Source organism: Carassius gibelio, chromosome B22 (assembly GCF_023724105.1).
Source record: "Carassius gibelio isolate Cgi1373 ecotype wild population from Czech Republic chromosome B22, carGib1.2-hapl.c, whole genome shotgun sequence".
Classification (NCBI taxonomy): Eukaryota; Metazoa; Chordata; class Actinopteri; order Cypriniformes; family Cyprinidae; genus Carassius; species Carassius gibelio.
Window position 1 is genome coordinate 28,980,592 of NC_068417.1, and position 25,838 is coordinate 29,006,429.

The 25,838-nt window shown below is 38.3% G+C and overlaps 1 protein-coding gene across 2 annotated transcripts; it reads right to left on the reverse strand.

The window, feature by feature from the left end:
* Nucleotides 1-1,676: 1,676 nt before the first annotated feature.
* Nucleotides 1,677-25,468, reverse strand: LOC127988350 (protein crumbs homolog 1-like). 2 transcript variants are annotated; one of them, XM_052591081.1, is made up of 13 exons: nucleotides 24,954-25,468; nucleotides 20,634-21,230; nucleotides 19,280-19,475; nucleotides 18,991-19,130; nucleotides 18,616-18,798; nucleotides 15,791-16,720; nucleotides 14,961-15,514; nucleotides 14,305-14,470; nucleotides 13,117-14,035; nucleotides 11,749-11,793; nucleotides 10,242-10,364; nucleotides 9,907-10,033; nucleotides 1,677-2,980 (listed from the first exon to the last, which is right to left on the reverse strand). In XM_052591081.1, exons 1-13 carry the CDS (start codon nucleotides 25,036-25,038, stop codon nucleotides 2,762-2,764), a joined length of 4,284 nt encoding a protein of 1,427 aa, XP_052447041.1. In that variant the 5' UTR covers nucleotides 25,039-25,468; the 3' UTR covers nucleotides 1,677-2,761. The 2 variants fall into 2 exon arrangements, with proteins under 2 accessions (XP_052447041.1, XP_052447042.1); XM_052591082.1 differs by lacking the exons at nucleotides 1,677-2,980; nucleotides 9,907-10,033 and having other exon boundaries at nucleotides 10,259-10,364; nucleotides 11,770-11,793.
* Nucleotides 25,469-25,838: the final 370 nt, after the last annotated feature.

Sequence of the window (25,838 nt, forward strand, 5' to 3'; positions counted from 1 at the left end):
GCTATTCTATGGAAGCTTCTATCCACCAAACATATACTGACATGTTTCCGATGTTCGTTCATGTTTATTTTGTGCTTTAACTAGTAAAGCGGAAGAAATGATCGCTTCACGTGCCGCTTTAACTGAGGCACTACAACGATCGGTCACGAAACATTAAAGAGCCACAAAACAGTATTTATTGTTTGAATTTCTTACAAAATGACAAAATTTGAAAACTGAGACTTGATACCTGAAGTACCATGTTGTCGTTTTCTTTTTGCTCCGCCGTGTTTGTTTGCGAAGGGTGAGTTCTGAGGAAAAAAGTAATTTTCTTTGTCCCGCAAAGAAGTAACATGAATTGTGAGAAAAAATCACAATTACCTTTTTTCTCTCTCTCTCTCTCTCTCTCTCTGTTTTTTTTTTTTTTTAAACCTGTGGCAGAAACAGGAAGCTTCCATATTCGTTAAACTTTGCCTAGGTATTTCTTGTAAACAGGAAGATATACAGTATGTGTACTATTTTTAACAATCATCAACGTAAGGAAAGTTTGGAAATGAAATTGACCCCCATTCCTATATACATGAGAGGTTGTGCCTTAACTGAGTTCATCTACTTGAATAATTGTTTAAAATGATAGGCAGATGCCTTCTAACTCATAAATGAAATCTCATACCTAACTGATTTAATACACTCCTCATAGACAGCAGATTTTTATTGGTAAAGGTTTTTGTGGGCAAAAAAAAGGTCCACTGTCAATAGTGTTGTGACATATGAACCAAAGCTCACTCTGAAGTCACTTTAAAATCAATCAACATTCTGTTGATCAGCGTTTTGAATCCATAATAATAATGGTAAATATAGCTGCACCTTAATGCACATAATGCCAAGTTTTGGTTTTAGAACTATAGTATTTAGTTTAGTTTTTAATCATGGTTTCTAAATCACATAGTATTGGTACTCAAACCGAAACCTGAAATATTGTATAATAATAAATAATAGTAGAAAATCTCTTTTTTTTTTAAATTCCTAATAACCTGTTTATAGATATATTGTTGACACGAGAAAGACCATCAGCCTGTTCAATACCAATCAAGTGCACAGGAACTCATCCGAAGCGTTTTACAATGACCATGTGATAAGTTTTACATTGCATTCTCTGCATATTGTCTCTATTGTATTTGATACTGTGTATTTAGAAAACATGTACAGTTTGGTTTGTCATTGTCGTACATGTCTTTAAGTGTGCTCTATTTTTTGAATAACTTCTTGATATTTGTCTTTGGTAATGACTGAAAATTCAGAATAGCTTAAATGTTGCCTTGAAAATGTATTTAACACGTTTTTCTATCTAATTGACATATTTGTTATTAAAGTAGAGATCATTTTTAATGTTGTTTAGCCTTATTTGAAATCTGGTCACAGTTAATGTAGCAGCGTAGAAACTTTTTGATGAACTGTGTAGATTTTGGGGAAACCTGTATGAAAACAGTCATTATACTATTTTGCTTAGTTACATTCAATTTGATCCAGTTACTGTTAACCAGCTGTTTCAATTTAAACACTAAATGAAACTAGATAGTCACCACATATATTAAGGAAAATGCTATCCAAAATCTTTTTCTTCTTACTCGTTATTGATGTGCATTTTTGTCGTAAAGTTATATGGTATTTTTTTTGGTATTGTTCAGCTTTTATGGTACCATTCACACATTCTTACATTGTAGTATTGTGACATTCTTCATTTTTCATCTGTTTTGCTGTTGAATTATTTTGTAAATTAAGTAACGAGCTGCTGTAGATGAATCACTGGACGCTCCAAACTGCTTCTGAATGTTCAACACATTCAACTTTTTTTTTTTTACACAAAATGTCTGTATAGCTGATTCAATATGATAAAAGACACAAATCATGCTTGATTTTCTTGAATGTTTGCTGGTAGGTGAATATGGAATCTCAGTTTAGTTTGTGGTGGTTGAAATGCTTTTGAGTGACTGAAGCTGGATGAACTCTGAGCAGTTAAATCGTTTTTAAGTGCAAATTAAGACAGTCTAATGTGTTATTACAGGAACTACTGGTACCACTGTAAGCACTGTGAACTGAAATAAATTATATGTCTATACAACTTACCTGGGTGGATTCATTTGACCACTAAACGCTGGATTTGTTATTTATTAAAATCACTAAACCAGATCTCTTGTAAAATAGATAGGTAAACAGGAGATCAATAAAACTATTATTTTTAATATCAACACAAATCAATTTTCTTTACAGAACGAACAACTGCATCAAATTATCAGATCATTGTGTTGATGAAAAAAAAAACGTTTTAATTTTATTTTTTATTATTATTACAGAACTAAAGTGACAACATTCGAAGAAAAACAATCCTGAGACTTTTACACACTTAGGAAAAACTTTAACACATGGCGCACAGTAAAACCAGATGAAACCACTGAAATCACATTTGCCTGAATTCTATTAAATATCTTCTGATTAGCTGTGATTGTTAAGCAGCATTGTCTTGACGCACCTGTTATTAAGAAGGCTTCACAATTTACCAATCAGTGAATCCTAAAGCTCTTCTAAGGTGTATATACCAATAATAGGTGTTCATCACATTGTTATAAATGGGTGATTGTCCAACCAAAATGATCATTAATAATACTATTATCTAGCTGATCATAGCTGCCACATGATCAATGAATGAAAATGTCTTTTCCCATCGTTTCGTAAAACCAAGAAGCCACGAACAACGTGATTGGCTAATTGTTGGTTGATTGGCTCAGATGAGTCTCTCCATTGGTGGAGGCTGCACGATGTTCCACATCTCCACCCTTGAACCTTCCTTCTCCTGGCGACTGGGGCTGTAAGTGCCTCGTGTGGCCCGTCGGTTCAGCGTGATGACCAAAGCTGTGGCCACACCAAAAAGAACCAACAACAGAGCCACAGACACCAAACTGATGGACAGCAACAGGTCAGACGACACGTTCTCTGCACTCAGCTGGAGGAAAGGAAGACGGGGGTGGAGTCAGCAATAACAGTCATATTTTAAATAAAATAAAGAGCAGGCATGTATGGTATTGTAATTTATACACTTAAATTTGATACGTGCCAAAATAATAAAGTTGTATAATATGTTCCATATACACACATTGAGATTCTCTTGGCTCAGTCTATGTCAGCGGCTGGAAAGTGTTTCATAAGGTGAGTTACTCTCTTTAGACTGATTGGCACAGGCATCTGCTCCTAGCATCCTAATCCTGCCCCCTTCATGTGCCACCTCTCTTGACATTTTCACCACAGTCAGACTTGACGCTTAGATTAAGTCTTTCACTAACAAAACATTCTACTTGTAAGCCTACGCAAGAGATCAAAGACACATTTTAAATACACCAATTTCATGTTCTGAATCTGTGTTTTTGAACAAATCAGTAGATTGGATGATTCAATGACTCATTAGTATGTTTTGTTCTTGAATGTGTCTGAGATCCTGTCCACACAGAGACCCGTTTCGCTGTAGATGCATATATTTTATATTGTATAGGCATTTCGTCCACACGGATCTGACGTTTTGGGAGAGTGAACCAATATTTTTTTGAAACCGGGTCCCATAGTGGAAAAATCTGAAATTTGCGTTTTCATGTGAAACAGCGAATCCGTATTTTTTCTGAAACTGTGATGTCATCAGCCCACGTCTCGCCCCTCGTCAGACACCGCTACGTCACGTAGCAGCAACAAAAACATGAACATACACTGAACGATTGTCTTTTTATTAACTAACATCACCACCGATTAATAAATGTATTGTTCCATGTTCGTTTGTATAATGCGCGCAAAGTTTATGCGCATAGTCCAAGTCTTCTTCTCTGTTTTTAGTGTATCTCTGTGGCACAATTACAGCACCACATGCTGGTCTGGCATGTAAACTACATTGTTTTGTGTCAGTTTCGTGTGGACTTAGATATTTCTTGAGACGAGAAAAAAAAAAAAAAGATTGGGTAGAGAAAGCTCTGGCTTCGTGTGGACGTAGCCTGAGTATTGAACAAAGAAGTTGAATAAGTGATTCAATGACTCACTAACATTGTTTGGTTCCTGAATTAGTCACTATTATTAATCAAATCTGTTGCCTGAATTATTCAGTGGCTTATACTCATACTTTGTTTACATGTCAGTGTTTTGAAAGAATCTGTTTAATGACTCGTACATTTAGCTCCCGATTAAATCCTGATTTAAAAAAAAAAAAAAACAATCAGTAGCCTGAATAATTCACTAAATTAGAGACTCGCTTGTTTTGTAACCGAAAAAAGGATTTTAAGCGATTCGGTTGAATGAATGATTCCATGACTCACTTTTTGTTTTGTTCCTGAATCAGTCAGTGTTTTTGAACAGATCAGTTGAATGAATTATCTCATGAATCACTCAATGAGTCTTGTTGAGCAAATCTGTTGACTGAATAAGTCATTGACTCGTTCATTTTGTTCCTGAATATTGCACTAAGCAGTCAAAGGAGTGATTCAGTGACTCACTCATATTATTTTGTTTCTGAATCAAACACTTTTGAACAAATCTCTTGACTACCCTCAATGAGTCACTTGTTTTGTTTCTGACTGAATCAATGATTTTTAACAAATCGTTTGACCAAACCATTCATAATTTAAACATTTACCCGTCGCCAACTTCTGGCTTAACAATGTAACCTTCGGAAGAAATCAAATGAGTTATATCAATAATAGTGATTTATTTTTTTATAAATATGTAAACTGTTTTATTTTAGTACATCATAGTTGTGCTATAAAAAATAATTGTATAGTGCCAAGATTCAAGAATCAGTATACACCGCCAAATGCTGCTTCTCGCACACTTTATGCTGTAGAGGAGATGGACAATTCTTCAGGACCAAATTAGATCATCCAACCCAACACTTGGCTCCATCTGTTGAAGCAAGAGAGACAGGCAAGAAGCTCATGGCCACAGAAACTCTGAGCTGAGCTCATCACCTGCTCTGAAGGCAATGTTTTATATGTGTGAGAGAAAGCGGGAAAGAGAGAGACAGCCAGACTTTCCAGCAGACAAACGACCCTGTCACTGCGATAAGCTTCTCCCGATATATTTCCCCCTCGTTTCTCAGACCTGCAGCGATGCACTGCTGAGTTGCATTTCACGCAGAACACCGCTGTGCCTTTCTGCTGGCCAAGCACTATTCTGTCACTCTGAAGACACAAACTTTCTCTGCAGACGTGGAGCAGAACCACAGACCCACAGATTCCTCACACTGAGACACATTTATGCTTCAGCAGTCAAAAACACTAGCCCTCAAGAGCTGCGCTTTCTTCCCTGTCGCCTTGCCTCTGCATAAATGATCTATTTTTAAGTTTTTTTTTAAATGTATTGCATTAGTAATAGAACTGTATGAAATATTTTTTTTCGATGGTTTGAAAATAACCTAGATAAAGTTATCCTTGTGAACCAGTTAGCAGCTAATACCCTCTTTTTATATACCTTTGCTAACACTTGATATATCAGATACAACACTACAGGAACCTATCTATCCATCTAAATAGGTATGTTGTGGAGTAGCGGCGCTTTAACTTTATGTACACTGGGTAAAAATGGTGTTGGATTTATTTTTAAACAATTTTAACTCAGAAAATGCTTGTAAATTCTTGAATTAAACATATTTATAGTGATAATGTGTCAGTTCAGATTTTGCATTCGATTTTAATGAACTCGAAGAAGTTTCATGTCAATTTTCTCTATTTTTGTAACTTTGCACATTCAGATTTACATCCGAGCATCAATTCAGTGAATCAGTTCGCGCAAATGGTTAATTTAAGGCTACCTTACAGAAGATTCTTTCTTCTTCTTCTTTTTTAGATACAAAATGAGTTTATCAATATTGTGATATTGATAAGTATAAGTTAGTTATGAAAATGGAAAGGAAAATCATGCAATTAAATTGCAATGAAATGACACATGAAATCTCATTCTTCCTTAAAAAGAAATCTAAACTAAATCTATTCTATGCTAAAAGTCATTTTTGGGTTGTGTGCTTTCAAGAAATTAATGATAATGCTTTTTAAAACTAAATTTGTGCTATATAATAAATAAACTTTTATATAGTTTTATGTGTTGAAAGAACACTTTATTTCCCTGGATGCTCTCAATTATAGTTACAGCATTAGACTTTTGAAATATGGAATGGAATTTGCAATATTTCATAATAATTCAGTAAATTCCTTCAAATCATTCCAAACGAATCCCAAACCTGATGTTATAATCATTATTAGAAGTATTTTTCATCTTATATTAATTAATATTAATTGTATATATATATATATATTAATTGTGTATATATATATATATATATATATATATATATATATATATATATATATATATATATATATATATATATATATATATATATATGCCGTGAAATAAAAATACTCATATCGTGAGTTAGGATTTTGGTCATATCGCCCACCCCTAACATACATAGCTTCTAAACTAGCAGACATGAACTAAAGCCACAGAAGTCTTAAGAGGTCCTTAAGAAAACCCCAAAGCTCAGAGAGCGACACTGTTACGTGTCTTAGCTTGCGATAAGATCCTCTCATCCTCCTCTATCCTGTTAGACAGGATTAAAAGACTGAAATGGGGCTATCTTTAACTTGCGCACTGCTCGCAAGATGAATATAAGGACATCTTGAGGAGATTAAACTGATCGGGGCTTTTCTACCCATTCAGTCACAATAATGTTCTGATGTCATATATTCAACTCAGTCACATATCATTAGGTCAGTTTATAAAAATATTTGCCAAGAAAAAGATCTGAAAAAGATTTTAAATGCATTTCAATCCCTTTTCTGAGTAAAAGTAGCTGCTTTTTAGAGCCTGAATTAAGACAAGCATTGGCTAAACCAATCAAGTAAGAGTATTATGTATAATAATTTTGTCAAACAATAAGGCTAAAAGAAACCAAGCGATTAAAGAACTGAAATAGTTTTAGTAGCATCTAATGCATGTAGTGTGAACTATAAACCAAATCGATGTGATTCCCCTGCAATCAACAGTGTATCCAGTGTACCCTTAACTCTTGAGTAGAGCTGTCACAGCAACTGAAATACTGTAAGTTGCATTTGGAAAAAAACCTCTCCAACTTGTTTCAAACTTGCACAGTACATACTTCTGCGTGGTCTCAACATCCTGTGGTGTCAGGATTACACACAAGTTGCTGACTCAACACACCTGCCATGGGTTTTACAGTGCTGTTGTGTCTCTGATGTGTCTGCCGCCCCTAGTTCAGTGGCTCTGTCTCTCAAAATCTGTGGCAACATTCTTCAAAACCTCCATGATGTGCCACTGGCACAGTCTCTGGGTGTGTAATGACAGAAGAGAGACAGCTAAACAAAACCAAACAACAGGACAAACAACAGACTGATGATGGATGGGATGGAGAGAAATGTTTTATTGGAACACAGTCATCTAAAGACAGAATGTGAGAGACACGATGTACACTAACAGACATTAACAGACAGATGAACACTTTAAACTATCGTGACACTGATGGTTTAAAATATATAGAAAGAATTACAGAAGAGTAGTTCATTTTTTAAGATGCACAATGAGTTGATCAGTTCTTTGTTATTGGTGAATATATATCAGTTCTGAAAATGGAAAGGACAGTCATGACATGAAATGACACAGAAATGACAGATGAAACATTAAATGTTATTCTTCCCTAAACAGAAATAAACTAAATCTATTCTGTGCTAGAAGTCATTTTTGGGTTGGAAATATATATATATATATATATATATATATATATATATATATATATATATATATATATATACTGTGTATAATTAAAAAAAACTTTGGTTTTATGTGTTGGAAGAACACTTTATTTCCAAGGATGTTACCAAATTGGAATTATGAATTATGGAATTTAAAAGTAATCAAATTATTTGCAAAAATGCTGAACTAATACACAACATTTGGTTGTATTAAAATCCAATTCAATAATTTCAGTAAAGTCATTCCGATTTAATCCCAATCCTGATTTCATAATCATTATTAGAAGTATTACTCATGTGATATGAGTTTAAATGTATAAACTCTATGTAATGCTCAATTTAAAAAGTATACAAAGTAGTCTCAAAATAATTTCCCCTGAAAATTCGTCTATGATTCTGATTGGATAGCATTAAAGTACAGTAAAAAATAACTTCTGGATTTATGAAGACCATATCATCTTAAGGCACTAAGCGGTTTCACTGACATTTCATCTAAATACATCATCATTTCATCTGGAGCCCTTGCCAATGGTTTTCCCAAACCAACAAAGAATATTGTCTGTGGTTAACACATTCATATTTACAAATACATTCACTTCATTGATAAATACTTGAATTACATTTAAATAACTATTAATTTCAAATATCAGTGCAGTGAAAAGGTTTTTGCCCCCTTCCGTTTTTTTGTTTTTGTTTTGCATATTTGTCACAGTTAAAAGATTCAGATCATACTGCAATCTAAAGAAATTCAAGGACAGATGAGAAACAAAATAGTTGCCATGTATCAGTCTGGAAAGGGTTAGGAAGCCAGTTCTAAGGCTTTGGGACTCCAGCGAACCACGTTCAGAGCCATTATACACAAATGGAGAAAACTTGGAACAGTGGTGAACCTTCCCAGGAGTGGCCGGCCTACCAAAACTACACCATGAGCGCAACGACGACTCATCCAGGAGGTCATGAAAGAACCCAGAACAACATCTAAAGAACTGCAGACCTCACTTGCCTCAAATAAGGTCAGAGTTCATGATTCAACAGTAAGAAAGATACTGCGCAAAAACAGCATCCATAGGAGAGTTTCAAGGCAGAAGCCACTGCTGAACAAAAACACCACAAAGGCTCATTTCACATTTGCCCAAAAAATATCTTGATTATCCCTAAGACTTTTGGGCAAATATTCAGACTTTTTGTACGGTGTGTGTCCCATTACATGTGGCATAAAACCAACACAGCATTTCATAAAAGACCATCATAGCAACAGTCAAACAGGGTGGTGATAGTGTGATGGTCTAGGTCTGATTTGCAGCTTCAGGACCTGGACGACTTGCTATAATTGATGAAAACATGAATTCGGCGCTCTATCGGAAAATCCTGAAGGTGAATGTCCAGCCGTCAGTTTGTGACCTCAAGCTCAAGCACACTTGGGTTCTGCAGCAGCAAGTCCAGCTCTGAATGGCTCAAGAAAAACAGAATTAAGGTTCTTGAGTGGCCAAGTCAAAGTTTGGACATCCGATTGAGATGCTGTGGCATGACCTTAAACAGTCCTTTCTTGCTCGAAAACCCCTCCAATCTGGCTGAATTTAAACAATTCTACAAAGAAGAGTGGGCCAAAACTTCTCCACAGCGATGTGAAAGACTCATTGCCAGTTTTCACAAAAGCTTGAATGCAGTTGTTGCCGCAAAGGCCACAACCAGTTATTAGATTTATGGGTCAATTACTTTATCACATAGGGCCAGGCAGGTTTGGAAAGCTTTTTTTCTTTAATTAAAGAAATCATCATTTAAAAACTGCATTTTGTATTAACAATACTTGCATTATCAGTGTAATATCAAAAAATTTTATTTGAGTATTTTAAGTGTGAGAAATATGCAAAAAAACAAAACAAAACAAAACAAAAACGGAAGGGGGCAAACGTATTCAAGGCACTTCGAGTCAGTATTCCATTCCAGCTTAATAAACCTGTGTAGAAAGCAATCACACTAGCCCGTTTCCTAGCCTCCACCAAAGACCTGTTTACTCATTGTCACCCCAGTCCACCTCTGGTTCATTGTATGAGCGAAGAATGAGGTAGGAGAGAAATTGGAGGAGGTTTTGCCAAAACAAACCAGCCATGTAAAAGTAAATGTCGCTTACGTCGACTTCGCAGGTCTCGCCGGCGAAGGTCATTTCACAGACACACTGGAACTTGTTGACCATGTTCTGGCAGTAGCCACCATTCAAGCAAGGGTTGGATCTACATTCATCAAGATCTAGTTCACACCTAAGTGATAAATGTATAGTGAAAAAACCTTATTATTCATAACTTAAATATTACGGCTACTGTTGTGGTTAAAATTTGGTTCTAAATATGACAATTCCACGCATTCTAAAACTGGTTAATAGTATGGCATAAATACACCCCTGAAAATTAATTAGCATATGAGAACTTGGGAACAAAGAAAGAATAAGAATAAAGAAGGAATAATCACCAGTGACCCGAAAACCCAGGGAGGCAGTCACACATCATGTTGGTGTCAGAACAGTTCCCCCCATTGAAACATGTGTAGTTCTGCTGTTCATCACCACAGATGGACACCGGGAGCTTGGGCGGTCTGGGGATGGGGAGGATGATGGGAAAGAAAGAAACATAACAGATGATGAAGAATCCATCCTCTCCTCTTGAGAGCCATGTAAGGGGCTACTACCTACAACCCCCCGCTGCTTTGTCCCGCATAAAAGAGGATTAGCCCACTATTAGAATAATGAGATTAGCATGTGAATGGACCTCTGACCTCAAGACAAAGAGAATTCAATAAACCGACGCCTTATATGGGGATTAACATACAGCTAATATGAAGAATCTGCTATTGTTATTCTGCATGGACCAAGATATGATATGACAAATAAAGAGTTTGAATTGTGGTTTCCTTTTACTTTACAGAGACTATGTTGGAAAAGAAATAATAATAAAAGAAAGATAGAAAGAAAGGAATGAAGGAAGTAGAAAGGAAGAAAGGGAACAAAAGATATGGATAGAAAATAGAAGATAGCAAGGAGGAATGAAAGAAATTGATGGAGAAGGAAGGAAGTAGGAAGAAAGAAAAGGGAAAGAAAGAGATATGGAGAAAAAGCAAAGGATAGCAAGGGAGAATAATAAAGGAAGTAGGAAGAAAGAGAAAAGAAAAAAATATGGAGAGAACATAAAAGATAGCAAGACAGAAGAAAGAAAGAAAGAAAGAAAGAAAGAAAGAAAGAAAGAAAGAAAGAAAAAAGAAAGAAAGGAAAGAGAAAGAAATGTATGGATAGAAAGTAAATGACAACAAGGTAGAAAGAAAGAAAGAAAGAAAGAAAGAAAGAAAGAAAGAAAGAAAGAAAGAAAGAAAGAAAGAAAGAAGAAAAGGAAAGAGAAAGATATTGAGAGAAAGTAAAGGATGTTAATGGAGAAAAAAGAAACAGGATAAAAAGGAACTGAAAAGGAAATTATGCATAGAAAGAATAGAAAGAAGGAAAAAAAATAAATGAGAGAAAGAGAAGAATAGGAAGGAGAAAGGAAGGGAAGAGGGTGGAAGGAAGGGCAAAGTCAAAAAAGAAGGAAAAAGAGAAATGCAAGAATGAAGGAATACAGATAGAAAAAAATGAGGAAGTAATGCAAAAGGAAGAAGATATAGAGAATACAGCAGGAAGAAAGAAAAGATGTAGGGAAGGTAAAAAGGAAAGAGACAAGAAACAAGGGATAACAGGAAAGAAGTGGTAAGGAGGGAAGAAAGGCAAGGCAAGAAAGAAGAAAAGAAAGATCAAAAGGACATTAAAGTAGGAAGGAGAAAGGAAGAAAAAAAAGTGAATGAAGGAAGGAAATGAGGAAAGCAAGGATGGCAAGAAAAGGGTGGTCGATAGTAAAAAAGGAAGTACAAGGCTGGAAGGAGAGAACAAATAAAGGAAGGATATATAAAAAAGAGGATAAATCTAAAAACAAGTCGACAGTAAAACGGCACTTACACGCTCCTGACAACTACGTACCACGGAGCCTCTTCAATCTGAGTGCTGTTGTGAGGAAAGAGACAAACAAACAGCAAGCGTCAGTCTTTTTTTTTTTTTTTTTTAACAGAAACTTTACACCAAAGATCTCTCTAACTCTGCAGTGGGGAAAAGATAGATCTATTATGTCTCCCGGCTGCCTGCAAGGCAGTTTCAAAGGAGTGCTATGAAGCAGTCTGGCAACAAAACATGTTTATGAGATAAATGGCTGCAGACTTGCCTTAGATGCCACCCTGAAGGCCTAACGCAACTACTGGAGGATGGGCACTCTCAGCAGAGACTATTATTACCATTACTGCTTTCAAATGACACGTATGGCAACAGGCACGTCTCGGCAGTCACGCTAGCATAAACAACACCATAAAAGCAATTATATGATTTGCATTACCTTTATAACAAATCAGTCTCTTAGGGGTCTTGATTCATTCAAGTTGCTTTCTTATTTTGATGGGAATCATTGTATGAGGTTTGTGGCCCGTTTCTATGTACAAAGTCTAACGTTCTGTTTCGCATTCTCTTTCCTTTGAAAAGTGGAGTAGCTTCTTGAGTTATGGCTTTTTAACATTAGGTTGATTTCATATCTAAGGCAAATCTCTTTTTGACTTGGTTCAATGTTTTGCAGAAGGGACAAACGCTATTCCTTGCAGACGTGTCTGTGAATTGCCTTGGTGTTGAAGCATTAAATCAGGTTTTGGGATGCACACAGCCTCCACAAAATCTGCTAGAGTTAGACGGTAACTCATAAACCAACTCCGTTAACTAGATTCTTACATTGAAGAAAGCAGTGCTTTCTTGGCAAGATTCACCACCACAATGCTATGGTGGTTTTGGTGGTAGTTTACTTCATTTCTCAAAGCTATTTAAGTCCCTAGATATGCCTAGGTTTCCTCTTTTAGGGTAAACCTAAGAACTATTTCACCTGTTTAATAACCCACCCACCAAGTCCAAGTGCTTTGACAAGCAACTGCAAACTTTGAGGGATCACTTACGTTTCTATCACAACAGGGTAAAGATGGAACAAGTTACAAGCCAATGTTTATTACTTAGGACAGAATTCCACAAATCTGACACTGGAGGGCCACCACTCTGTGGAGCAGGGCTGGGCAACTTCAGTCCCGGAGGCCCACTGTCTTGCAGAGTTTAGTTCGAAACCTCTAAATTATGGTTCCTTAAATCTGCTCAAGCCCTAATCAAAGGAGGGCTACTTTGATTAGGACTTGAGTAGATTTAAGGTACTCTTATTTAGAGGTTTGCACAAATCCCTTAAAACAAATCCTAAGTATGACCAATAACAAGTCAACTCCATGACACAAATTAGAATAGACTCACTTGCAATACGGCCCCGTAAACCTGTCGGGACAGAGGCAGGAATAGCTGTTGAGGCCACGCAAGCAGGTCCCACCATTAGCACACTTGTGACTGGCACAAACATCCTCCTTCACCTCACAGTTGGTGCCGGTGTAGCCACTCTCACATGTGCAGATGTATGAAAGGTCCTGCACACTGCAGTATCCATGTTGACAGGGGTTGGAGGCACAGGTGTTTGTATTCAGTTCGCAGCGATCACCGCCCCAGCCAGGTAGACAGAAGCATTGGAAAAGGTTGAAGCGGTCATCACAGATTCCTCCATGCAGGCAGGGGTTGGGTTCACACACCACCTTACCAACACAGCCAGTTTGGACAGGTTCCTCCACTACCTTATTGAACTTCTCTTCCTGTGCACGTGGGAATCTAACCTCGGCAGGACCATAATACGGGAGCACAATACCACCAATCTCAACAGTACTCAGACAACCAATCAGATTCAAGTCAGACTCCGGGCCAAGTCCTCCCAGAAGGATATCAACTCCTTCTCTGAGGAAGTCTAGATTTCCGGTCATGGTGTCAGATATAGTAGGTTCATCCTTGTCATCAAGAGGGACCATGATCCACTGGGAGTTGTTAGCCCAAGGACTAGCCATTAACAGCTCTACTGGATGCCACTCTCCATCAGCCATTGGTCTTGGGCTGCGTAGTGTTACCAGTGACAGAGATGATGAAGAAGAAGGTCCACTAAGAAGCTCTAGCACCAGAAAGCCATCTTGAATGGATACCGTAACAAAGTCAGACCCACTCTCCGCATGTAACAATGCTGCATTGCGTTTACGTGTTCGGATACTAAAAACAATGCTGGTCAGGTGCCGGGAGATCAAACCATTCCCATTGTATACAAGAGTGTTATTGTCTTGAAAAGTCACATTTGAAATGCCTAGATAAGATAAAAGCAAACATAGTTTATGTTAAACCTCAGGGATTAAGACTCATTCGTAAAACAATCTTAGTTAAAGTCTGCTAAATGCCCTTAACAAGTCTCTTTCCTGAGCCTAGTCTACAACTTAAATCTGGAAGTTAATTAATCCAAAAGACTTAATTTTATATTATGCAATCCATTAATTTTGACTTCATATTCAAACCAGAACTGAATGATTTTTGACTACGGTGACTTTTTTTTGATTTCAGATGTGCAAAAATACTCACATTCATAGCCCTGGTTGAGGGTCCGGCATGTTGCTTGTGGTGGGCAGGGGGTAAAATCGCACCATCTCACCTCCTCACAGTGCTGCCCTTCTGTGCTGGGAGGGCAGTTGCATGTGAAGTCATCCCATAGAGGGAAACACATTCCACCATTCTGGCAAGGATTTTTCTGGAATGAAAAAACAAAAAAATTATAAATCCAAAACTGTCAAATAAATGATCCACTGAATTTTTATAAAATATATATTGTATTAACAATAAGAAAATATTTAGAAGTAGTAAGATGGAATTAAAACAGCTTGTATCTTGGAAAGCTTTTCCCCACCGTTAAAACTACTGTCAAGCGGCTAACCAAATTCAATCCTATTTCAAGAAACCATATGTTCAGAAATACTATCAAATGATGATATTTCTAGTCAAAACACCAATTTATACATGATCAATTATAAAGTGTTTGAATACTCAGGAAAAGCTTTAACTGATAACACATTTATTGGATTAGTGAATCAAATTGCATAAAAAAAAAAGAATTTGAATCTGCCCAGTTTGTCATTAGTTTCATAATTAACATGACCAAAGTCATAGATGTAAACTTCAATCTAGGCCAATTGAGATAACAAGGTTTTGTACAAATATCTGCCAGATCTGGTGTAACTTACAGAGCAAGAGTCATCACTGGTGCAGCCGGGGGTAACGTCAACCATGTGTTCAGGTCTGTATGACATCACAGAAGCATCAAGTGGGAAAAATTCTAGCTTCCTCTCATTGAGCTGCAAGTCTTGTATGCACCCTTTAAAATAACCACCAAAAGCAGATGTATCACGCCCATCAAGCAGTCCTCCAACATAGATCACATCCTCAAGCTGAAGGGAAACCGGTTGAACATCTGTTGCTGTGAATTCATGATCTGACTCCTGTAGAGTCATCATAGCATCCTTAATGGTGACGCCGACAAAATGGATCTCACCATTATTAACCTCACTTTTACCCATTAAAGTCTTCAAGTTGTTGACTTGCACCATGAGTTTTCCCTTTTCCAGCCACATCTTTAAGTACTCAGTGGTGTTGTTGGCAAGCAGCACCAAAAGACCAGACTCCTTCCGTGTACGCAAGAACATGGACAGATAGAGCTTATCTGATTCCAGTTGGTCAGTGATGGTGAAGACGGCATAGCTTGTGGAGTCTTCCTGGCCAAATCTAGCAGTAACGTACTCTGTATGAGAAAGAGAAGACATACAACTCTTAAAGGGTTTCTAGAACTATTCCAGTTTTACTATTGCAACTTGGACCCTTAGAGGAAACACAAAGCATCTCCCAAGGTTTATCCTGAGATCCTCTACATTTATTGCAAGGCTATCGACTTGTCTACAGTAGAAGCATCTACGGCGTATCTCTATTGTGCTAAAATGGACAGCCCATTCACAACACCACAGTTGATATTTCCAGTGTTGTCATGTTATATGCAAGGTCAGTTCATTGGTACTCTTACCCTCAGCACAGTTTTGACCTACATATGGTCGCAGACATAAGCACTCGTAACCTAGCCAAAGGTTAACACACTCTCCAAGGTTCTCGCATGGACCAGAAAGGCATCGGTCATGATGGCTGCAGCCTTGCTTGACATCCACCACTGAGCTGCTCAACCAGTCCTCTGGTACCATCAGCTGTGTGTCCACAAACAAGTCCCTCATGCAGCCTATGAATGAGCCAGAGCCCCCTCCCTCAGTTGATCTTCCAACAAAGGTGCTTTGCAGGGCTGACTCCAGCTCAAGGGCACCAGTCTCTACTTGGGCTGTTACACTACAGTTATCTCCATCCTGGCATGGCTCCAGTAGTTGTAGCAGCAGGGTGCCTACTCCAAGCACAGCCTCTACAGAGTGCCATTCGCCATCAGATACATCCTGAGGCAGTGTCAGAGTCCAGCTGGTTGCGTTTGGCTGAGGGTCACTCCTAAGATCAAGAAGCAGGTGTGTCTCCTGTACCTCCAGGCTGAGGGTGACCCCTTCGCTGCCCCTCTGAAAGAGCAATGTGTTCTTCAGCACCGTGCGAAAGCTTAGCGTGATATTAAAGTATGTTTCTGCACCCAGCTGCGGGGTCTGCAGGTGCAGGAATCCTCCATTTTTCTCGAAGGAGAATACTGTGGGCGTCTGGCAGTAAGGGCCGATGTAGCCAGGCTGACAGATGCAACTGTAGCCATGTACACCTTCGCTCAGGAATGGCATGCAGGCTGCCCCGTTCTGGCACTCGTGACCCTCGCAACCCACCAGGGGCTCACTACAGTTGCGGCCACCATAGAGAATTCCATCTTGGCTTTCAGACGGGCAGATGCACTTGTAGCTGACCAGGAAGTCCTCGCATATGGCTCCATTATGACACGGATTGGTGGTACAAGCAGTGGTATTTTGCTCGCACAGGGTACCTGAAAGGGGAGAGCCCAGAGTGGAATTAAGTTCCTTACAAAATAAATGTTTAACAAAGATACCCAAGAATGAACTTTTCTCGCTGCAATTATAAAACAAGGTCTTATAGTTTTTATGAGATTTTGTCCTTAAAACTGTTTGCCGCATTTGTGCCAATTCTGTGTCTGTAACTAAAGAGTGGCTCATGCCAGCGATAACATGGGCATGTTTTAGTCAATAATCCCTCAGGACAACAAATATCCGAAGCTGGTTGCATAACTACTTTATTCCAGTGTGCCTGCCAACCCAGTTTTCTTATTCTTACAGAAAGTGCTACTAAAATGTAATTGAATGAGAATTTAGTCACTGTATGAGTTTAAAATGCCTGGATAAAACATTAAGGAGCTGCGTATAATGCATCACATGGAAAACGTGAACAAAAAAACTGTTACACTTATGACCTAAAGTCATTGCTAGCTCATTGTAAGACTTTTCACTAGCCTAATAACCCCCCCACCCCCCAACACATCTTATTTCACCACTGAATTCACACTGAGAATGATAATACAACCAAAGTTGAAATCCTAAAAAAGTGTAAATTTACCTGAAATGAGCAACAGAACACTCCAAATCCAAACTACAACTTCCATGGCATTAGACGTCTACCATTCTCATTGTTTTTTGATGGCAAGAGGCCATCCTAACAGACAGCCATCTATGTACATTCCTTCCTTCAAGAAAAACTGTGGACTGCAACACTAGGCCCCCATCAACGCCAGCTCCCGGGGGATTAGCTTAATTCAACCTGAGCATCTTACAATGGTAAATCTCAATTATAGCCTCTGCCTCTGAGTCTTGTCCCGAGTTGGTAACCTGACATTCAGAGAGACAGACACTTTTGTATAATCTAAAAATTAAATGTCATTTTGCAGTTATATTTTTAGTTGTTTACTCTAGGAACCGGTATAGTGAATTTGTGTTGAAATAATTTGTATTAATGATTGATTTGGTTTTGATTATGCAAACAGGACAGAATCCCAAGACCATTCTGATTTACAGTTGCAACATCCTGATGATGTTTATCATATGCTCATTATAGGCAACATTTTGCCAAGAATTTAACCAGGCATTAAAAACAGATTCTGACTCAGTTTTCCATCGGTTATTGATTTTAGGCAGTCCAGGATTTTTTTTTTACCCCTTCTTTATTTACAACAAAAACAGTTGTATAAGAAAATGTCCTGAGATACATGAGTTGCACTGACACAAACCTCTGAAAAAAACTGAAATTTGTCTTGATCTTTTAATTTAAAGGGCTCATATGATACGTTTTCAAGTTTTCCTTTCTCTTATGAGTGTAACAAGATGTTCGTGCATAGATAAGATCCCTAAAATTGCAAAGACTAAAGTCTCAAACCCCAAGAGATATTCTTTCTAAAAGTGAAGACTCATCCACGACCTCCTAAAACACCTTGTTTAACCACACCCCCACGTCTACCTCACTGTGTGCGAAGATTTGCTTAACACTGTCCAAATGTTTACACAAAGAAAAAAGGTGTAACTTTGATTCTCGCTGTAGTATTGTTGTTGCAGCTGCCATGTCGTGGAGATACTATGGCATCACAGTATGGTAAGGGGCATAACATTTCGGTCACACGCTTGAGGCATTCAGCCAAACACAATGCACTGGATATCTGGCCAATCAGAGCATACCTCGCTTTTCAGAACGATGAGCTTTGTAAAAATCTATTTGTTTCAGAAAGGCGGGGCATAGAGGAGCAACAATACTGTACAGAATGTGGAATATAATTCCTTTTTTGAACCATCAACAGCATAAACACATTTAATTACACCAAATACACATAATAATGTTCTTTTTAGCAACATCATATGACCCCTTTAATGGGGCGGATACCTGAAAATCCTGGTGCACACTTGCAGATGAAGCCGGAAGCATGCCTGGGGTTGTATCGAGTAGGAAACAAGGGCTCAGTGCCATAAAGTGTCTTCCAAGAGAGCTCAATGCAAGTGCCTTCATTCACACAGGGACTGCTATCACACTCACCAACGTCGGTCTCACAGTTAAGACCCTCAAACCCTGGTACACAGACAAGAGTGACAACCTAAGGAAGTTTAGTGTCCTAATTTGCCTTAATCATTTAAAGCCTTGATTTCTAAAATACACCAATAAATATTACATCTGCATTGTAGATCGCCATACTTCATTCTAAATTCAATCCATTGATTTGAATATATTCCAGTTCACACAAATGAGCCCCATGTGAGTCACCTGGCCAGCAACTGCAGGTGTAGTTCCCATTTTCATCCTCACAGAGGGCGCCGTTGAGGCAGGGTTGAGACCAGCAGGGAGGAGGCGGGACCTCACAGTGTACACCAGTGTAGTTAGTTTGTGAGCAGTCACAGCTGTAGCTAAAAGATTATTCCAAAATAAATATGCATATGTTATTTCATTTCGGGTATACTGGTTTTGAGTGAATTATTATTATTTTTGATTGATTTTGGAATAGATGTAGAAAACATGTTGTGCCCTCATGTGGATGTATTGTAATGTATTGTACCTGTTTATTTCATCTACACACAGAGCCCCATTTTGGCATGGCTGGGCACTGCATTCATCGATGTTGGTTTCACAGCGCTCCCCCTGGAAGCCCGCCAGGCAGGTACACGAGAAGCCATTGATGTGGTCATGGCAACTGCCGGCGTGGAGACAGGGCTGTGATTGACACTCATCAATCTGAACCTCACAGCTGCTGCCTGGAACATCAGAGACTGGTGTTGAGTGCAAAGATGCCAATCCGCTTTTTGTCGAGATCTCTGCATGGCTTATTACACATGCCATCTGGACAGGCCTCATCCTGGATCAAACAGACTGTAACTGGAAGCTCCCAGTCAGTCTTTAGGGTTATTGATATGCTGCCCACAGCTTTTCCTTCACTTGATCAAAAATGTTTTGCAATCAGATCTGAAGTGTGAATTTTCACATCATGTCAGTTCTAAGAGACTGGGGCTTGTTGTCACACACGGAAGTTGTCAAAAGTTCAATTAAAAGTTCAAAGTCCTAGTTCTATAGTCCGAGTCACAGTCCTATTTTTTTTTTATACATTTTTGTATAATTAACAATTTACTGTTATTTTGTGATAACAGTAAATTATGCATAATTACAAGTAATTAAACTTAACCAAACCCTAGAGGTAAGTACCACTGACTTCCATAATATTGGAATGGAAGTAATGGAAGTCAATGGCTACCAACACCTGTCTGTTTACCCACATTCTTCAAAATATCTTCTTTTGTGTTCGGCAGAAGAAGAAATTCATACAGGTTCGGAATGACACGAGGATGTGTAAATGAAGAAAGATTTTTCATTTTTGGGGTGAACTGTTTCTTTAATATTACACAGTATTGTAAACCTATTTAATTACAACATTCTCAAATAAATGTTAGTAAATATCAAGTTTACATTGGGACGACACTACATGTGTGCAATAAACAGTACTTTTTTAATCCTGAAAAAAATATATATATATCAAGATGAAAAAGCTTATTAGCATGATTGTAGTATAACCTTTAAGGTAGGTGTCTAACCAGAAATTGGCTTAAACAATAAACCCACCCAAAGAAATATGCACAAGGGTAGCAAACTAACCCCATTCTCCCTTACTCATTATATCATCAAAGAAAAGTGTATATATTTAGGGTTTAAACAAGTTTAAACTTGACAGCTTCTTTAATAAGTTATATTAAAAGAGATCTTCAAAGAAAGAACTTTAGGATGTACTCCAGGGTTTGCATTTCAGGCTGCAATACCATGATTCAGCCACAAGATGGCAGTGGCTGCATTTGGCACTACTCGAGACATCCCACATGTCAGTCTCACAGTGCATCTGACCCTCCCTCCCTCCCTTCACTTACCCGTGTATCCAGGCCTGCAGAGACAGATGAAGTGCCCGATCTTGTCCAGACAGGTGGCTCCGTTCCTGCAGGGCCCCGACACGCATTCATTCACCTCGATCTCGCAGCGTTTACCCTGGAATCCCGGCACGCAGAAGCAGGTGGGACCGTCCCTTCTGCTGCGGCAGATGGCACGGTTGCGGCAGGGGTTGGGGGAGCAGTGGTCCACCTTTTTCTCGCAAGAACTCCCAGTGTAACCCTCTTGACAGATGCATGCGTACCCCGGGCTCCTGTCTTGCACTGCCAGACATTGGGGTGTGTCCCCACACAGCCCCTGAGCGCAGAGCTGGGCACTGCTATGACATTCCTGCCCCAACAAGCCGGGTTCACACTGGCAAACTAGTTCCCCCGGGTGGACACCGGTGGGCTGACACGTCGCATTGTCCTGGCAGATGGACAGTTGGCAGAGCGCACTGGAAGAATCACAACGCGTGCTGGGCAGGACTGGCGCAGGCGACATACACTGGCACAGGAAGTCAGATGGGGCTTCCCTGCACTCTGCCCTGTTTTGGCAAGGCTCGTCCAGGCAGAGCGTTGAGGTCTTGGGAAGTGTTAAATCTACAAAGAGTTACGAAAAAAAACAAAATAAGACACTTATACATGTGTTGAATGTTTTCCCTGCCTCCCTAATGTACCTGGGACAAACAGAAACGTGCTAAGGCTAATGATACACGGGGTAACTTTTGTTACAATGTTGCTTGGGCACTTTCCCACTGAAAATGGGTAACACATTTCTATATGTATACTTTAAATCTCTCATGGGCCCTATGTGTCTCATCTGGTTGCCCATTGACTCCAACAATAACCCAGCAATACTGCAAAAAATTGCCCCTTGTATCATCAACCTAATGCTAACGGTGTTAAATTTGCGCACTTCCTTTCTTTCCCCTTAAAAGTTTGCCGCCACAAGTACCTTATTTTGCAATGTGGAATCAAGCTATTTTCTGTGATTGTGTGAGATTTCTGAAACTTAATAACCATATTTATGCAATACAAGTCAATAGGTTTATTGATTTGTCAATAATTTAAATAATATGATGACAATTAAAGGTACAAAAGCTGTCGTTGGGGTAGTACCCTTTCAAAAGGATATATTATATACCATTTATGGACTAATGTGCACCCTTGTATGGGGCAAATATGGTACAATATTGTACAAATCATGTTTATAACGTAATATCTTCCTGCCTTTAGCAGATTAGAGCTGGCCAATAATACATTTTGCGATTTAACAAGCAATCAAGCAGGTCAGATATGCTGTATAATATTTATTGCCTGACGCAGGAATACTGTATGTACTGTTCAGTTTAAGCAGCTAGGTGATAATATACTAACATTTTGTGACACCAGGAGCAATAAGATAATTACATTTTGTGACCAAAAAAAAAAAAACCTTTTCAGGTTTCTATGTAGTATCTTTGCTATAGAGTAATAATATATAAATTTTTATGCGTAACGCAAACGCATTTCTGCAGGCACAGAAATTGCACACATCACCTTTAATATTCCCCTGCAGTTGTTTGCTAGCGAAATATAATAGAGTATATTTATTTATTGTTATCAGTTAATTTGATAAAGAGTTGTACATATTGACATAGAAGGCCAAAAGTGGGGATGTCATGTTGTGTAGCATGCTGGCTAACAGTCACATGGTCAATTAGCAAAACACAGGCAAAAACTTACACTCAAATTAACTGTAGTCCAATACTGCATGTATCAGTTCATGTCTCACAGATGTTTTTATGCTTCAACACATATTTATTTTCTAAGCATAGCATTCTCTCAAATTAGCTAACAGTTAACAAGTAAGCTACTGCTTTCACATAGAGCAACAACAAAGGTAATTTATTATTATATGAATCCATTCCTGTCTTTAAATGGTTCTTTTTGATCGAGGTGCTACCCTTTAAACCATGACACTTAACAAGAAGATTTCAGGACCGTAGTTGCATATTTTGTGTTTTGCTTTGTCTTTGTATAATGTCCTCCAAACTGACACTGTCAACAAGCATTGGAACAAAAGACCAATAAGCATTAAATGAATCATCTGATGAGTCAGCTCGACTTCAGAGCCAATCAAACATCAGGTAATGGAGCCTTAGGCTTGTATTGTGCTCAACCCATCTGAAAATAGTGTGATGGCCATTCTGTCATGGTGTCACTTGAGGATTTGAGAAGATATTTGTCAGTTTCATTCCCTAAATTGCATTGCATTCACACTGAACTGTTGCAAACAGAGATTCAATGTTTAAACAGAAAACTGAATCTTGTCATTGATTATGAGGAAATGTTGGAATTATTTTAGCGTACATTCAATATACACAATTTTACAGCATTTTCAAACAAGTTTCGAAATTATCCGGAGTGTGCTAAATAAAACATGGAAGATAAGAAATTGTTGAATAAAGTCTTTTTTTTTTCTCTGCATAGAAAAAATATTCTCATAGCGTCCTAAAATTAAGGTTCAACTGGTGTCACATGGACTATTTTGACAATGTCCTTTCTGGGCCTTGAATGTGTCAGTTGCGTTTCTGTCTATGGAGGGTCAGAAAGCTCTTGGATTTAATAAAAAATATTTTCATTTGTGTTTTGAAGATGAACAAAGGTCTTACGTGTTTTGAACAACATGAGGGTGAGTAATTAATAGCAGAATCTTCATTTTTGGGTGAATTCGGTTTATCTTTTGGAATTGCAGCATAGTTAATTGAAGTTGCAACAGATCTTTTCTTCCATATTGTGATATACTGTGTCAACAAAACTACAAAACTGCCATTGTTGTGTACTGTATGTTTGTTCACACTTGCCTTTAAAATCGACACGTACTGTGCACGTCTACATACCTAACACATACTGTGCACACGTATGACATCACCATTTTCAAAGAATTCCATATTGGTGCCGTTTTCAAAAACGTGCACTTTGAAACCCATTTTCAAAACAACGTTGATGTGAAACTGAACTTTCAAAACGCATAAAAAGTTCCCCATTTTTGGCTGAAAATGTTATCGTGTAAATGGCCCCTCACTTAATGCATAGGCTACACCTGACTGGTCACACGCCTACACACCGCAAGGTCTGCTGCTTTAGATAAAGCACATATATAAAAGCCTCCTTCCTGAATTCAGCCGGTCATTCTCGGAAATGCCAGAGAAAACAATGGCCTCTTATCTATCCAAAAAATGTCTTAACCTCTGTGACTGCCCTATTCACGGAGCCCACAGTGCAAGGACGTTTGCAAACTTTGGAGTCTCAACAAAGCATCACATTCTGTCCCCATAGCAACCCATTCCACACTTCCAGCTTTCCTTTAGAAGAGGTTGCTATGGTTACCGGCCATAGACATAAGTCAGTCATTTAAGGGGTGTCTAGAAACCCCATTCAAACCCTGCAGTCTGCAATGTCTTTTTATTACAGACTCTGCATTGAGACAAAGGCTAATCGTGCAAGCAATCATGAGCGCAATTTGGCAATGTTGTTATCAGGATTGCCTATTGTTCACATTCAGGGGTCATAGAAAAGAAATGCTTAAAGATATTTACTGATATGTTGGTTAATGGCATCAAAAAGTATCAAAAGCCATGTAGTCAATGGCGTCTGAGCATGTTAACATGCACAGCAGAACTTTTACTTTCAAATCAAATCTCTATATTTTAACTTGTTCACCAGTTGGGACCAAAATTTTCAGTAAGATTAGCTTATAGGCAGTCTAGACCAGTGCTCAGCATGACCCCACATTCATCTCCAAAACATGAGGACGTCAAACCATAGGTTTATATAAACAGCACTCTACAATTCTACTGCATCAAATTCTAGACTATGGTAAAGATGCACACATTTAAATGCCATTTTTGCCTGTGATGAAAGCAGACCCCAATCCTTTTAAATGTGCCTAGTGTCTAGAAAATGAAAAGCACAGTTCTGTTTTTAAGTGTCTTTGATGCTAAGCCTTTTATGTTCTTGAGTGCCACTGCGGCTAATGCGTTCAGGGTTACGAACGATACCCCTGACCACACTCATGCGAAGGCGATTCGAAGCCCTATCAGATAGGCTTTTTCCACCCATCACAGTGTTTGGAATAATTTCTTACATTTTAAATCAAATCACCTGAATGAACACTGTGTACAAGTTGCAGGTCAAAATAAATACTACTTAAACAACAAAAAAATAACAATATAGTAGGCCTATGTCTAAATCTGTGCTCTTTGATATTAGTACACTATCAAACAAGTGGACTACCAATTACGTCATGACTGCATAAAGCAACAGGTTGGGGCTACTTACTTTCTGTCCACTGTAGAAGAAGGAACAAGACACATGCAACTAATCTGAGCCACACTGAACCCAAAACAGTAAGATCCATATCCATACTTGGATGTCATTGTGATAGTGGGCAAGCTGGCATGATCACGGCGTGTTACTCAAGCATCCTCCAGAGTGTCTACAGTCTGTCTGTGGCTCTCTGAGTCTTAGCATGCTCTCATTCACATGCCCACCAATGAGGCGCAACTCTCTGTATCCTCAATACAAAGAGGCCACTGGGGATTGGTGAAGACTTGAAGAGAGAGGGGCCATCAAGCATGCTGTCTGAATAATAATTAGCAGTGGATGATAACATTGGATATTAATAAGGATTCGGAACAGCAGACAAATTGCAGCTACGCAGTACTTTTCACCTTCATGCAATCACAGGCTTCCATCCACTCCAGTCCAATGACTTCACTCCAAAAGCTCTTATTTAAAGCAAAATATACCATCTGCCAGGATTTTTGTATTCTGGTTAGAGTTTAAACAACAAGATCTTTTGCCATGAACCTTGTGCACTGGTAAATTTGTCATTTCGTAATAATTCTCCACACAATTCTCTATTATTTTGTTTTCGTATATTCTTTTGTTTCCCCTCAATGTGTATTATTTTTTTAATGAGGATTAAAATAAAAATGGATTCATTAAACAGAAAAATATAGATTATTTTTGTCCATTTTGGACTATAATGAAAAGCAGAGCAAAAACAAGAACATAATAAATAGGAAATTCCTATAATAATGATGATCTTGCAATTCTAGTTTACTTCTAAAAAGCAAATAAATATTACATACGCATTTTATAAGGTGCTAATATAAGAAATCATAATTTCCCAAATGATAATATTATATGCAATTACTATAA